The 12,493-nt window shown below is 66.9% G+C and overlaps 3 protein-coding genes across 3 annotated transcripts; all 3 read right to left on the reverse strand.

Moving 5' to 3' along the window:
* Positions 1-24: 24 nt before the first annotated feature.
* LOC114003200 (protein SMG9-like) lies at positions 25-1,864 on the reverse strand (the record flags this gene model as incomplete). Its single annotated transcript, XM_027749899.2, has 5 exons — positions 1,613-1,864; positions 1,345-1,416; positions 944-1,181; positions 274-371; positions 25-188 (listed from the first exon to the last, which is right to left on the reverse strand). Coding segments are annotated over exons 1-5 (665 nt in total), but the record flags the coding sequence as incomplete, so codon positions are not given.
* Positions 1,865-2,088: 224 nt separating this feature from the next.
* On the reverse strand, positions 2,089-9,937 carry PPP2R1A (protein phosphatase 2 scaffold subunit Aalpha). Its single transcript, XM_027749900.2, has 15 exons — positions 9,786-9,937; positions 9,038-9,128; positions 8,784-8,884; positions 8,224-8,456; positions 6,617-6,764; positions 6,161-6,316; positions 5,915-6,029; positions 5,332-5,402; positions 5,050-5,184; positions 4,498-4,671; positions 3,970-4,030; positions 3,696-3,850; positions 2,961-3,103; positions 2,762-2,853; positions 2,089-2,294 (listed from the first exon to the last, which is right to left on the reverse strand). Exons 1-15 carry the CDS (start codon positions 9,861-9,863, stop codon positions 2,278-2,280), a joined length of 1,770 nt encoding a protein of 589 aa, XP_027605701.1. The 5' UTR covers positions 9,864-9,937; the 3' UTR covers positions 2,089-2,277.
* A 564-nt stretch (positions 9,938-10,501) lies between these two features.
* On the reverse strand, positions 10,502-12,450 carry ETFB (electron transfer flavoprotein subunit beta; the record flags this gene model as incomplete). Its single annotated transcript, XM_039378778.1, has 4 exons — positions 10,502-10,862; positions 11,219-11,377; positions 11,803-11,865; positions 12,292-12,450. Coding segments are annotated over 4 exons (555 nt in total), but the record flags the coding sequence as incomplete, so codon positions are not given.
* Between the last annotated feature and the right edge of the window lie 43 nt (positions 12,451-12,493).

Here is a 12,493-nt window from a genome sequence, read left to right on the forward strand (position 1 = left end):
CCCCCTCCCAGTGCCCCCCAGTGCCCCCCCCGGAGCCCATGACCCCCTCCCAGCCCCTCCCAGTGCCCCCAGTACCGCGGGTCCTCCTCGGGCTGGTTCCCGGCCAGCAGTGACAGCACCGTGGACTTGCCCGTCCCCTGCAGCCCCAGGGCCCCGACCACGAGCACGTCCGTCTGCTCCATGAGGAACTGGGAGCGCTGGGAGTCACTGGGAGGGGTCTGGGACACCCCCAAACCCCTCCCCACCCGCTCCCGGACCCCCCGTCCCCCCCACCTCGAGGGCGCTGTCGCACCAGTTCATCTGCTCGTCCACCAGTTTGATACTGGTTTTCATCTTCTCGGGCGCCGCCAGCCGGGCCTGGGCCTGGGCCGCTGGGAGGGGGCGGGGCCAGACAGGTGGGGCCACACCCACTGGGGGCACACCCCCTTTGGGGGGGCACACCCACAATCCCAAACCCCTCCCCCCTCCCTTTATCCGAACTCCCCACAGGCACCAGTCCAAGGTTTTAGCCCCACCCACTTGAGCCTGACCCCGCCCACAAATGATGACCACGCCCATCACCATTACCTGCACCCCCAAACCCTTAAACCCCGCCCCCTCTGTCTGTCCAACCCCCTGAGCTCAGTCCCCTCCCTTGGCTCCACCCACAACCCTAAGCCACGCCCACACTTAGCCATACCCACCCCATTTAACCACGCCCCTCAGTCTCACCCCCTTAGCCCCACCCAGTACCCAAACCACGCCCAAAAACATTTAGCCACACCCACAACCTTTAACCCCTCCCCTCCTACCCCACCCAGCCCTTAGCCCTGCCCCCAAACCATTGCCCCTCCCACCACTGACCCCACCCCTCCATTTACATACTTCAACCCCTCCCTCATTGACTCCGCCCCCTCATTTGCACACCCCAGCCCCTCCCCCCTTCGGCCCCTCCCCCACTCACGGTCGGGCGCCCCCGGGGGGGGGAGGCCCCTCCCGTGCAGTTGGTACATGGGCTGGGTGGGGCGGGGCCCCTCCCTCTCAGGGGGCGGGGGCTGCACTGGCCCCTCCCCCTGGGAGGCCCCACCCCCTGAGAGGCCCCGCCCCTCTTCACCCCGTGCCTTCATCAGCACGATGGGCGGGGCCGGTGCGGGAGGGGGCGGGGCCTGCAATGGTCCCGCCTTCTGGGTGGGTGGAGCCTGCTGGGGACACGCCCATCCCAAATGATGACATCAGAGCGTGTAACACCCTCCCAGTCCTTCCCAGTTCCCTCCCATTGCCCCCATACAAGCTCATACTGCCCTCCCAGTCCCTCCCAGTCCCTCCCAGTGCCCCCCAGTCCCTCCCAGTGCCCCCCCCGCTCACCCGTTCTCCGGGGGGCTTCGCCAGGATGATCGGGGTCTTCTGGGGGGGCCCCGGGGGCTCCTCCCCCACCTCCTGGGGGGGGAAACGGGGTCAGCAGGGTCATGCCCTTGGCTCAGGCCACACCCACCGCGAGCTATCCACGCCCACACATCTATAACACCGCCCACAAAGCTCCAGACACGCCCCCTCATCGCACAAGCCCCGCCCAAAGAGTGAAGTCACGCCCTCTCCCACCCTGCGTCTGCCAATCACCCTAAACCCCGCCCACCCGTCTCTCGGCCCCGCCTCCTTCCGGCTCCTTCTCGCGGTTCCAGCAGCGCCTGCGCGCGGCGGGGGCGGGGCTTTGCCCCGAGTCCGACATCCGGGAACCCGCGGGGTGTCTGAGGGGGCTCTGGGGGCGCCCGGGAGGTCCCGGGGGGTCCCGGATCCCCTCGGGGGGGTCCCCAAAGGTCCCGGGGGGTCTCTGTTCCCCCACGGGGGTCCCGGAGCTTTTCCCGCCTCTCGCCGGGTCCCGGCTGCGGCGCGGGGAGGCGTGGCCAAGCGAGGGGGAACTGCGCGTGCGCAGCTAGGGGGCGTGGTCAGCAGAGACCACACCCTCAGCTGGATTTAAAGGGCCACAACCCTTCTTTTTATTGCCGGGGGGGCGTTTCTTGCACCACGTGACGCACCCACAATATACGCACCACCCTCCCACCCCAAATATCCCCTTTTGTCGCCCCCCCCCACCAAAAATAAACGGCAGCGGACCCTCGTTGTCGTTTTTATTAACGGCGAAATAACCAGTAATTAATTAATTAACAGCGCGGGAAAGGGGGGGAAGGGGAAGGGGGGACACGGTGACACCCCCGGGGGGGGAGGGGACACCGAAAGGAGGGGGGGTGACACCGGGGGGGGTCACAGCGCCGGTCACATGCGGGGGGGTCCCAGGGGGGGTCAGGCCAAGGCCAGCACTGTGGGAGGGAGGGGGGGGAGACAGAGAGGTCACAGGGTGACCTCCGTGTCCCCAAGTGTCACCAGAGCCCACCCCGAGACCCCCACAGTGCTCCCAAACGCCCCCAATGTCGCTCCTGTGTCCCCTCCTGTGTCCCCCCCCAAAGCTGTCCTTTATGTCCCCCCAGTGTCCCCAACACCCCGTGTGCCCCCACATGTCCCCAGGTGTCCCCAAGTGTATCCCCCCCAAGGTGTTCCCCACCCCCCCAGGTGTCCCACGTCCCCTCCATGACCCCCCTGTGTCCCATGTCCCCCCAGGTGTGTCCCATGTCCCCCCGCATCCCCCCAGGTGTGTCCCAAGTCCCCCCGGGTGTCCCCCAGGTGTGTCCCAAGCCCCCCCGGGTGTCCCCCAGGTGTGTCCCAAGCCCCCCCGCGTCCCCCCAGGTGTGTCCCAAGCCCCCCCGGGTGTCCCCCAGGTGTCCCTCACCTGTCAGTGCCTCCTGTGCGAAATACTTGACGTCGACGTCCTGGTCCTGCGTCAACTTCTCCAGCACCGGCTTCACCTCCGTCTGCAGCGTCCTGGGACGGGTGGGACAGGGGTGCACAGGCGTGTTCAGGTATGCACACGTGTGTACAGGTGTTACAGGTGCACACAGGTGCGCCCAGGTGTGCCCAGGTGCCCTTACCCGCTGTCCAGGATGGGCCCGATGCGCTGCAGCGACTTGGCCACGTTGAACCGCACGTTGGCCACGGCGTCGGCCGCCATGCGCAGCACCGTGGGCAGCATCTGCTGCGTGGTCACCTCCTGCCCACACACCTCGGACAGCACCTGGGGGGCAGGTGAGACACGCCTGAGACACCTGGGACACACCTGGGACACGCCCACAGAGCCCCGAACCCGCCCCCCCAGCACCTGCTGCGCGGTCACCTCCCGCCCACACAACCCGCCCAGGTGCGCCCAGGTGCTCCCAGACCCCGTCAGATGCCCCCCAATGCCCCTCAGGTGTGCCCAGGTGTCCCCCATGTGCCCCCAGCCCCCCCCCAGGTGTGCCCAGGTGCCCCCCAGGTGTGCCCAGGTGCCCCCCAGATGCCCCCCAGGCTCTCACGTTGATGTAGAAGAGGGTGGTCATGCGGTGCAGGTGGTTGGGATTGGTTGTCCCAGGTGCCCCCCAGGTGTGCCCAGGTGTCCCCCATATGCCCCCAGCCCCCCCAGGTGTGCCCAGGTGTCCCCCAGGTGTGCCCAGGTGCCCCCCAGATGCCCCCCAGGCTCTCACGTTGATGCAGAAGAGGGTGGTCATGCGGTGCAGGTGGTTGGGATTGGTTGCCCCAGGTGCCCCCCAGGTGTGCCCAGGTGTCCCCCATGTGCCCCCAGCCCCCCCAGGTGTGCCCAGGTGCCCCCCAGGTGCCCCCCAGGCTCTCACGTTGATGCAGAAGAGGGTGGTCATGCGGTGCAGGTAGTTGGGGTCGGCGGCCATGGCCAACACCTTGGGCACGATGGTGCCCTGGGCCCAGGTGTGCCCGAACCGCTCCACCAGCTTGCGCAGGTTACTGGTGGCGGCCTCGCGGATGGCGTACACTGCGGGACCAGTATGGACCAGTAAGGACCAGCACGGGCCAGGAACACCACCCCCAGGGGGTCCCATACCCCCTCAGGGCTCCCAGTAACCCCCCAGTAGCTCCCAGTGCTCCCAGTACCGTGATCCACCAGCCAAGCCATGCAGAGCGAGTTCAGCTTCTCATCGAAGAACTCCACGCCCTGGGGGGGGGAAGAGAAACCAGTATGGACCAGTACGAACCAGTACAGACCAGTATGAACCACTCCATACCACTATGACGCCCCTCCCAGTGGTCCCAGTCTCACCAGTTGCCCGGCCAGCAGTGGCATGTACTCGATGGTGGCCAGGCCAGCCCTCCCAGTCCCTCCCAGCCCTCCCAGTCCCTCCCAGTGGTCCCAGTCCCTCCCAGTGGTCCCAGTCTCACCAGCTGCCCGGCCAGCAGCGGCATGTACTCGATGATGGCCAGGCCAGCCCTCCCAGTCCCTCCCAGTGGTCCCAGTCTCACCAGTTGCCCGGCCAGCAGCGGCATGTACTCGATGATGGCCAGGCCAGCCCTCCCAGTCCCTCCCAGTGGTCCCAGTCTCACCAGTTGCCCGGCCAGCAGCGGCATGTACTCGATGATGGCCAGGCCAGCCCTCCCAGTCCCTCCCAGTGGTCCCAGTCTCACCAGTTGCCCGGCCAGCAGCGGCATGTACTCGATGATGGCCAGGCGCACCCTCCACTTGGCGTCCTCGGCCAGCTCCACGATGGCGGGCAGCAGGGACTGGGACAGCTGCCGGATCCCGATCACCTCGTTCACGCAGTCCAGGTTGGAGATGATGTTCAGCCGCACCTCGGGGCACTGGGACACGCGGGGGTCACTGGGGGGCTCTGGGAGGGGTGGCCGGCCCTGCACGGGGGCACTGGGAGGGACTGGGGGGGGTTACTGGGAGCAGGTGGCAGCGGGTGGTACCTCCCCAGGTGTCCCCAGGTGCCCCCAGGTGCCCCACCTCGTCCTTGAGCTGTGCCAGGAACAGGGGCAGCAGGTGCTCTCTGTGTCCCCCATGTCCCCCAGGTGTCCCCAGGTGCCCCCAGGTGTGTCCCAGGTGCCCCCAGGTGCCCCACCTCGTCCTTGAGCTGTGCCAGGAACAGGGGCAGCAGGTGCTCTCTGTGTCCCCCATGTCCCCCAGGTGTCCCCAGGTGCCCCCAGGTGTGTCCCAGGTGCCCCCAGGTGCCCCACCTCGTCCTTGAGCTGTGCCAGGAACAGGGGCAGCAGGTGCTCCACCGTGTTGTCCTTGCCCAGGATCGGGGACAGGCCCATGATCACCGAGGCCAGCGCCGACTTCACGTGCTGGTTGGCGTCGGACACCAGCTCCTGGGACGGGGGCACAGGTGAGCACAGGTGGGAACAGGGGGAACATGGGGGACAGGTAGGGACACACTGACACCCGAGGCCACCCCCATGGGCCCTGAGGCCACTGGGAGGTGCCAAAAGATGCCCCCAGGTGCCCCAGTGCCTCACCTTGATGCAGGGCAGGATCTGGCCCATGATCACGGCCTCGCGACAGTCCGGGGACAGGTTCTCACAGAACTCTGGGGACACAGAGGGGACACAGAGGGGACATCAGGGGGGTCTGGGGACATTTAGAAGTGTGATGGGGATTTGGGGACGTTCAGAGACAGCGACAAACGGATTTGGGGCCGTTCTGGGGTGGTGACAGGTGGATTTGATGACCCCGAGGGTGGTGACAGACGGACCTGGGGACACTTTGGGGTGGTGACAGACAGACCTGGGGACACCTTGGGGTGGTGACAGACAGACCTGGGACACCTTGGGGTGGTGACAGACGGATCTGGGGACACCTTGGGGTGGTGACAGACGGATCTGGGGACACCTTGGGGTGGTGACAGACGGATCTGGGGACACCTTGGGGTGGTGACAGACGGACCTGGGGACACCTTGGGGTGGTGACAGAGGGATCTGGGGACACCTTGGGGTGGTGACAGACGGATCTGGGGACACCTTGGGGTGGTGACAGAGGGATCTGGGGACACCTTGGGGTGGTGACAGACGGCTTTGGGGCCGTGCCGGGGTCCCTGCTGACCTTTGACCTTGTGTGAGGCCGCCGCCCGCACCTCGGCCTCGCAGTCCTTCATCAGGCTCTGGAAGGCGCCCACCAGGTCGGTCTTGGTGATCTCGGGCCCCACCGCGCGCTGGAGCTGCGGGGACACGGTGCCACTGTCCCCACGTGTCCCCACGTGTCCCCACGTGTCCCCGAGGGGTCCCCGCACAAACATCCCCCCAAAACCCCCCCCGGATCCCCCCAGAGGCCCCCCGGGGGTGCCCCCACCTCGGTGAACTTGTCGGCCACCATGTACCGCACGCGCCAGGACTTGTCCTCGGCCGCCTGGCGCAGGGTGGGCATCACCAGCCCCTCCAGCTCCTCCTGCGGCAGCAGCTGCGCGATGCTCACACAGGCCTCGACCGCCAGCAGGCGCACGGAGTCCTGCGGGCACAGGTGGCACAGGTGGCACAGGTGGCACAGGGGAGGGACAGCTGCCCCCCCAGGTACCCGTATGTGCCCACAGCTGCCCCCCCAGGTACCCGTATGTGCCCACAGCTGCCCCCCCAGGTACTTGCAGGTACCCACAGGTGCCCCCGAGGTGTGCCCAGGTGTCCCTGAGGTACCCACAGTGCCCCCCAGGTGTGCCCAGGTGTGCCTGAGGTACCCACAGTGCCCCCCAGGTGTGCCCAGGTGTCCCTGAGGTACCCACAGTGCCCCCCAGGTGTGCCCAGGTGTGCCCACCTGCTCGTCGGAAGCCAGGTTGGAGAACATGGGGATGATCTCGCTCTTGACGTGCTCCAGCTCCAGCACCTTGGCAAACTCACCCAGCTTGGAGGCGGCGGCGCGGCGAACCATGGGCGTGTCGTCCGAGCACAGGTTCCGGAAGTACCTGCGGCCGGGGGGGACAGGTGTGCCCAGGTGTGCCCAGGTGTGCCCAGGTGAGCACAGCTGTGCCCAGGTGTGCCCAGGGTTGGCTTGGTGCCCCCCAGGTGGGGTCAGTGACCCCAGGGCTGGGTTGGTACCCCCAGGTTGGGTCAGTGACCCCAGGGGTGGGTTGGTACCCCCAGGTGGGGTCGGTGACCCCAGAGGTGAGTTGGTACCCCCAGGTGGGGTCGGTGACCCCAGGGGTGGGTTGGTATGCCCAGGGTTGGGTTGGTACCCCCAGGTTGGGTCGGTGACCCCAGGGGTGGGTTGGTACCCCCCAGGTGGGGTCAGTGACCCCAGGGGTGGGTTGGTACCCCCAGGTGGGGTTGGTGACCCCAGGGTTGGGTTGGTACCCCCAGGTTGGGTCGGTGACCCCAGGGGTGGGTTGGTACCCCCCAGGTGGGGTCAGTGACCCCAGGGGTGGGTTGGTACCCCCAGGTGGGGTTGGTGACCCCAGGGGTGGGTTGGTACCCCCAGGTTGGGTCGGTGACCCCAGGGTTAGGTTGGTACCCCCAGGTGGGGTCGGTGACCCCAGGGTTAGGTTGGTACCCCCCAGGTGGGGTCAGTGACCCCAGGGGTGGGTTGGTACCCCCAGGTTGGGTTGGTGACCCCAGGGTTGGGTTGGTACCCCCAGGTTGGGTCGGTGACCCCCAGGTGGGGTCAGTGACCCCAGGGTTAGGTTGGTACCCCCAGGTGGGGTCGGTGACCCCAGGGTTAGGTTGGTACCCCCAGGTTGGGTTGGTGACCCCAGGGTTGGGTTGGTACCCCCAGGGGTGGGTTGGTGCCCCCCAGGTGGGGTCAGTGACCCCAGGGGTGGGTTGGTACCCCCAGGGGTGGGTTGGTGCCCCCCAGGTTGGGTCGGTGACCCCCAGGTGGGGTTGGTACCCCCAGGGGTGGGTTGGTACCCCCAGGTGGGGTCGGTGACCCCAGGGGTGGGTTGGTACCCCCAGGTGGGGTCGGTGACCCCAGGGGTGGGTCGGTGACCCCCAGGTGGGGTCGGTGACCCCAGGGTTAGGTTGGTACCCCAGGTGGGGTCGGTGACCCCAGGGTTGGGTTGGTGACCCCAGGGTTAGGTTGGTGCCCCCAGGTGGGGTCAGTGACCCCAGGGTTAGGTTGGTACCCCCAGGTGGGGTCGGTGACCCCAGGGGTGGGTTGGTACCCCCAGGTGGGGTCAGTGACCCCAGGGGTGGGTTGGTGACCCCAGGGTTGGGTTGGTACCCCCAGGTTGGGTCAGTGACCCCAGGGTTAGGTTGGTACCCCCAGGTGGGGTCGGTGACCCCAGGGGTGGGTTGGTGACCCCAGGGGTGGGTTGGTGACCCCAGGGGTGGGTTGGTACCCCCAGGTGGGGTCGGTGACCCCAGGGGTGGGTCGGTGACCCCCAGGTGGGGTCGGTGACCCCCGGCAGAGTCAGCCCCGGCACTCACTGGCGCAGCTCGGCCTTGACGGGGCTGGACACGCGGGGGTAGCAGACGCTGAAGAGGCCGCAGGCCGAGGTGCGCGACGTGAACCAGTCGCCCCCCGCCAGGCGCTTCACCAGCGGCACGAAGTGGCCCTCGAGGTCGGGGGGCGAGTGCTCGTGGGACACGGCCCGCAGGGACTCCACCGCCTTGTCCCGCACCACCGTCTCCTCCACCGTGGCCAGGCTCTCCAGGGGGGGCTGCGGGCACAGCGGGGTGGGACCGTCACCGAGGGGTGTCCCGTGTGCCCGGGGAGCTCCCAAACCACCCCACGAAACCCACGGGCCACCCAAACCATCCCGTGGTCCCTCGTGTCCCCACAAACCATCTGCAGGTCCCTCGTGTCCCAGAGGGCCGACAAAACCACCCCAAGGACCACTCAACCCGCCCCGGGGTCCCTCGTGTGCCCAGTGTCACCCCACGGGAGCCCAATGTGCAGTTTTGGGGTTCCCAGGTGTGGTTTTGGGGTGCTTTGGGGCGTTTGGGAGGTTATTTTGGGGTATTTTAGGTGTATTTTGGGGTCCTACCAGCAGGCAGTGCACGAACTCGGGTCCCCCCACGAGGGCAGTGAAGGTCCCGAGCTGCTCCGCGAGCGCCAAGAGCACCTCGTCCTCATCATAGATTGTGTCTGTAACCAATAATCAATCAACTGATCAATCAGCCCTCCTGAGCAGTCAGTCACCCCAAGTCCCGCCCACCCCCATCCAACGCTGGGTTTGGGGGCTTTGGGCCCGGTTTAGGGGGGTTTTGGGCCCCCTCCCAGCCCCGGGGGTCCCCGTACCGGTGAGGAAGGGCAGGAGCTCACTGCGGGTCCTCTCCACCCCCAGCGCCAGCGCGATGGTCGAGAGCTTCTTGATGCTGTTGAGCCGCAGCTGGGGGGGAAAAGGGGTCAGGAACTGCCTCCCCCGGGTAATTAAAGGCTCTCCAGGGGTCAAAATACTCTCTCAGGGGTAACTGAAGCACCCCCTGGGGTAATTAAAACATTCCAGAAGTAATTAAAGCCCCCCACTGGGAACGCCCCCAAGGCCATCCAGCCAATCAGGAGCCTTGTCTCACGGCCCCGCAGCGCCTCTGCTAAGAGGAGCACCTCCATTGGCTCCTCCCCGCCCCGCCCACGCAGGTCGCCAGCCAATGGGCAGCCGCCGCCGTCTCGGCCTCGCACTCCCATTTGCCAGCGTAGGCGGAGGCGGGGTCACCAGGCGCTGCCCCGCCGCCAGGGGGCGCCACGCTAGAGAGGGGTTATTCCAGGCCAATCAAAACGCGTGTAACACAATTAAAGGGGCCCAGCAACCAATCAGAGCGCACCATGCATCCCATCACCGTGAGGGTGAGACACCCCCCTGTTCCTCAGATGTAACGTCGCTCCCCATTGGCCCGTGCCTGAGGGGGGGAGGCCTCCGCAGCCAATCAGAATGGCCGTCTCAGACGAGCGACCACGGGAGGGCCCCGCGGCCGCGGAGGGACCGCGAATATCGCGACAGGGCCCCGGCTATCGCTACAGGGACCTCGGATATAGCGGGGAGCGGTACCTGCACGTCCTCGTTGCGGAGCTCGTCGATGAGGACGGCGATGGGGTAGAGCGAGTCATCTCCGTCCGCCGCCGCCATCTTGGCCGCCGCCCCGGCTCTGAGGGGCTGCACGGGGCCGCCCGCGCCGCTGCTGCAGGGCCCGGCCGCCGCTCATTGGCTGGAGCCGCCGCAGGGCCCGCCCTCCGCGTGTTCCCATTGTTTCGCGGTCCCGCCTGTCAGCGCGAGCTCCGCCCCGGCGGACGGCGCGCCCCGTGATTGGGTGGGGGGTTTGAGTGACAGCGCACGGGGGCGGAGCCGGGCGTTGCTCGGCAACGGGGCGGGGCCGGGGCGGGACCGGGACGAATTGGGACAAACTGGGACCGGAGTGGGACAAACTGGGACACACTGGGATAAATTGGGATGGACTGGGGTAAACCGGGACCGGTCTGAGATAAACTGGGACAGACTGGGATAAACTGGGACAAATTGGGATGAACTGGGATGGACTGGGACAAATTGGGATGGACTGTGTCAATCTTGGCCAAATTGGGACCAGACCAGGACAAACTGGGACGGGACTGGACAAACGAGGATGCTCTGGGGACAAACTGGCCCCCACTGGGACCCCCCAAGTGCCAAACTGGTCCATGCTGGTCCCACCCCCCCAAAACCCCGTAAAAAGGGAACGAATGGTCCCATATCTGACCCACCCTCAGGCCACACCCCCATAGACACAATGACATCGAGCAGCCACGCCTTTATTTGGGGGAAGTACAAGGCACTGGGGGGCCTGGGCTGACGGGGGGGGGGTCCTGGGGGCACTAGGCGGGGATGGGGGGCACTGGCCCAGGCTGGAAGGCACTGGGGGTTACTGGGGGGTTCCTGGAGGGCACTGGTCCGTACTGGTCCGTCCTGGTTTACCCCTCAGATGCGGCCGCAGCTCCGCAGCTTCTCCACCAGGGCCGGGACGTTTTCCACCTTCTCCCCCCCCGCCCGGGCCGGGGGCTCCTGAACCTGCAGCACCCGGAGCCGGGGGGGCCCCGCGGGGACCCCCAAATCTGCAGCTGGGATCACCTCCAGGGGCTTCTTCTTGGCTTTCTGGGGGGCACAGGGAGTCAGACCCCAACCCCCCCAAAATCCCCTCCCCAAACGCCCCCCAAAAAAGGGATCCAAGGGGTTGAAGGCCCCCCCCCCAAAATCACCTAAAAGGATCCAAGGGATGGGACCCCTCCCAAACCCACCCCAAAGTGTTCCAGGGGGTTGGGAGACACCCCAAACCCTCCCCAAATTCTCCCAAAGAGGACCCAGGGGTTCGGGGGGCACCCAAAAGAGGGGGGACACCCAGGTCTGCCCAGTCAATGGGGATTTTGAGGGGGGTCCCAGGATTCCGGGGGTGTTCCCAGGACTGGAGGGGGGTTCCCCTGGCTCAGGGGGGTTGGGGGTGCCCCACTCACCATGATGTTGGGCAGGGTGGCGTAACGGGGCTCGTTGAGCCGCAGATCCGCCGTGAGAACGGCCGGGAGGCGCAACCGCAGCGTCTCCAGCCCCGCGTCCACCTCCCGCTCCACCCGCACGGAGCCGCCTTCCAGCTGGACACGGGAGGCGAAGGTGCCCTGGGGACAGAGGGGACTGGGATGGACTGGGAGCGTCCCAGTGCGGGGTGGGACCACCCACAATGGAGTGGGGGCATCCCAGTGTGAAACGAGGGCATCCCAGTAAGGAACGGGGACATCCCACTATGGGCTTGGATTGCCCCAGTAAGGGCTGGGAGCCCTTCCCAGTGTGAAACGGGCCGTTCCCAGTGTAAAACAGCCTCTCCCAGTACAAACTGAGGCGTTCCCAGCATAAACTGGGCCCCCCCCCGCGCAGAAACCGCCGCAAAGGACGATGGGATATATCCCCCTCCGGCCGCAGACCCCCACTGTCCCGTCATGCCCCGCGCGCGGCCATGATCTCTATGGTCGATCTCTATGGTCGGTGCCGCGGGGGATGCCGGGATAGCCGCACACCCCCAGTGTCCCGTCGTGCCCCGCGGTACCTGCGGCCAGTCCAACATGGCGGCGAGGAGCTGCCCCGTCTGGTTACAGTCGTCATCGATGGCCTGGGGGGGGACAGGGGGGGTCCTATGGGGGCTATAGGGAACCCACCACAGCCCCCGGGCCACAGGGACCCTCCCGGGGCTGCGGGGGTCCACAGGGGCCTATATGGGGGTGCACAGGTGTCTATAGGAGGGTCCATAAGGGTCCGTGAGAGCCCATAGGGGATCTATGGGGGGTCTCACTGCTTGCCCAGCAGCACCAGCTGGGGTTTCAGGGGGCCTTTAGGGGATCTCTAGGGGTCTATAAGGGTCTATAGGGATGTCCATAGGGGCCCGTGGGGGTCCTTGGGGGTCTATAAGGGTCCATAGGGGTCTATAGGGGTGTCCGTAGGACCCTATAGGGTCTCACTTGCCCAGCAGGACCAGCTGTGGTTTCAGGGAGTCTATAGGGGACCTATAGGGTGTCTGTAGGTGTCTATAGGGGCTCACCTGCTTGCCCAGCAGCACCAGCTGGGGCTGGATCTTCCCCACCAGCCCGGCCAGGGCCGTGGCCACCTCGAGGGGCCCCAGGGCCACCCCCTCCCCCACCTCGGCCAGCACCGCCCGGTCGGCCCCGACAGCGAGCGCCGTGCGGAGGGTCTCCTGGGGGGACAAAGGGGGTCAAAACCACCCCCAAACCCCCCTAAACACC

The sequence above is a fragment of the Pipra filicauda genome, unplaced genomic scaffold (assembly GCF_003945595.2).
Source record: "Pipra filicauda isolate LSUMZ 115617 unplaced genomic scaffold, ASM394559v2 scaffold1474_size12493_pilon, whole genome shotgun sequence".
Taxonomy (NCBI): Eukaryota; Metazoa; Chordata; class Aves; order Passeriformes; family Pipridae; genus Pipra; species Pipra filicauda.

Excerpts from the sequence above, each read along its gene's own strand:
- PPP2R1A (XM_027749900.2), bottom strand. The coding sequence starts at position 9,863 with ATGGCGGCGGCGGACGGAGATGACTCGCTCTACCCCATCGCCGTCCTC. Across the intron at positions 5,185-5,331 it reads AGATCCTGCCCTGCATCAAG|GAGCTGGTGTCCGACGCCAA; the intron begins GTGAGGCACTGG and ends CCCCCGTCCCAG. Across the intron at positions 2,854-2,960 it reads GGGCCCATCCTGGACAGCGG|GACGCTGCAGACGGAGGTGA; the intron begins GTAAGGGCACCT and ends CACCCGTCCCAG.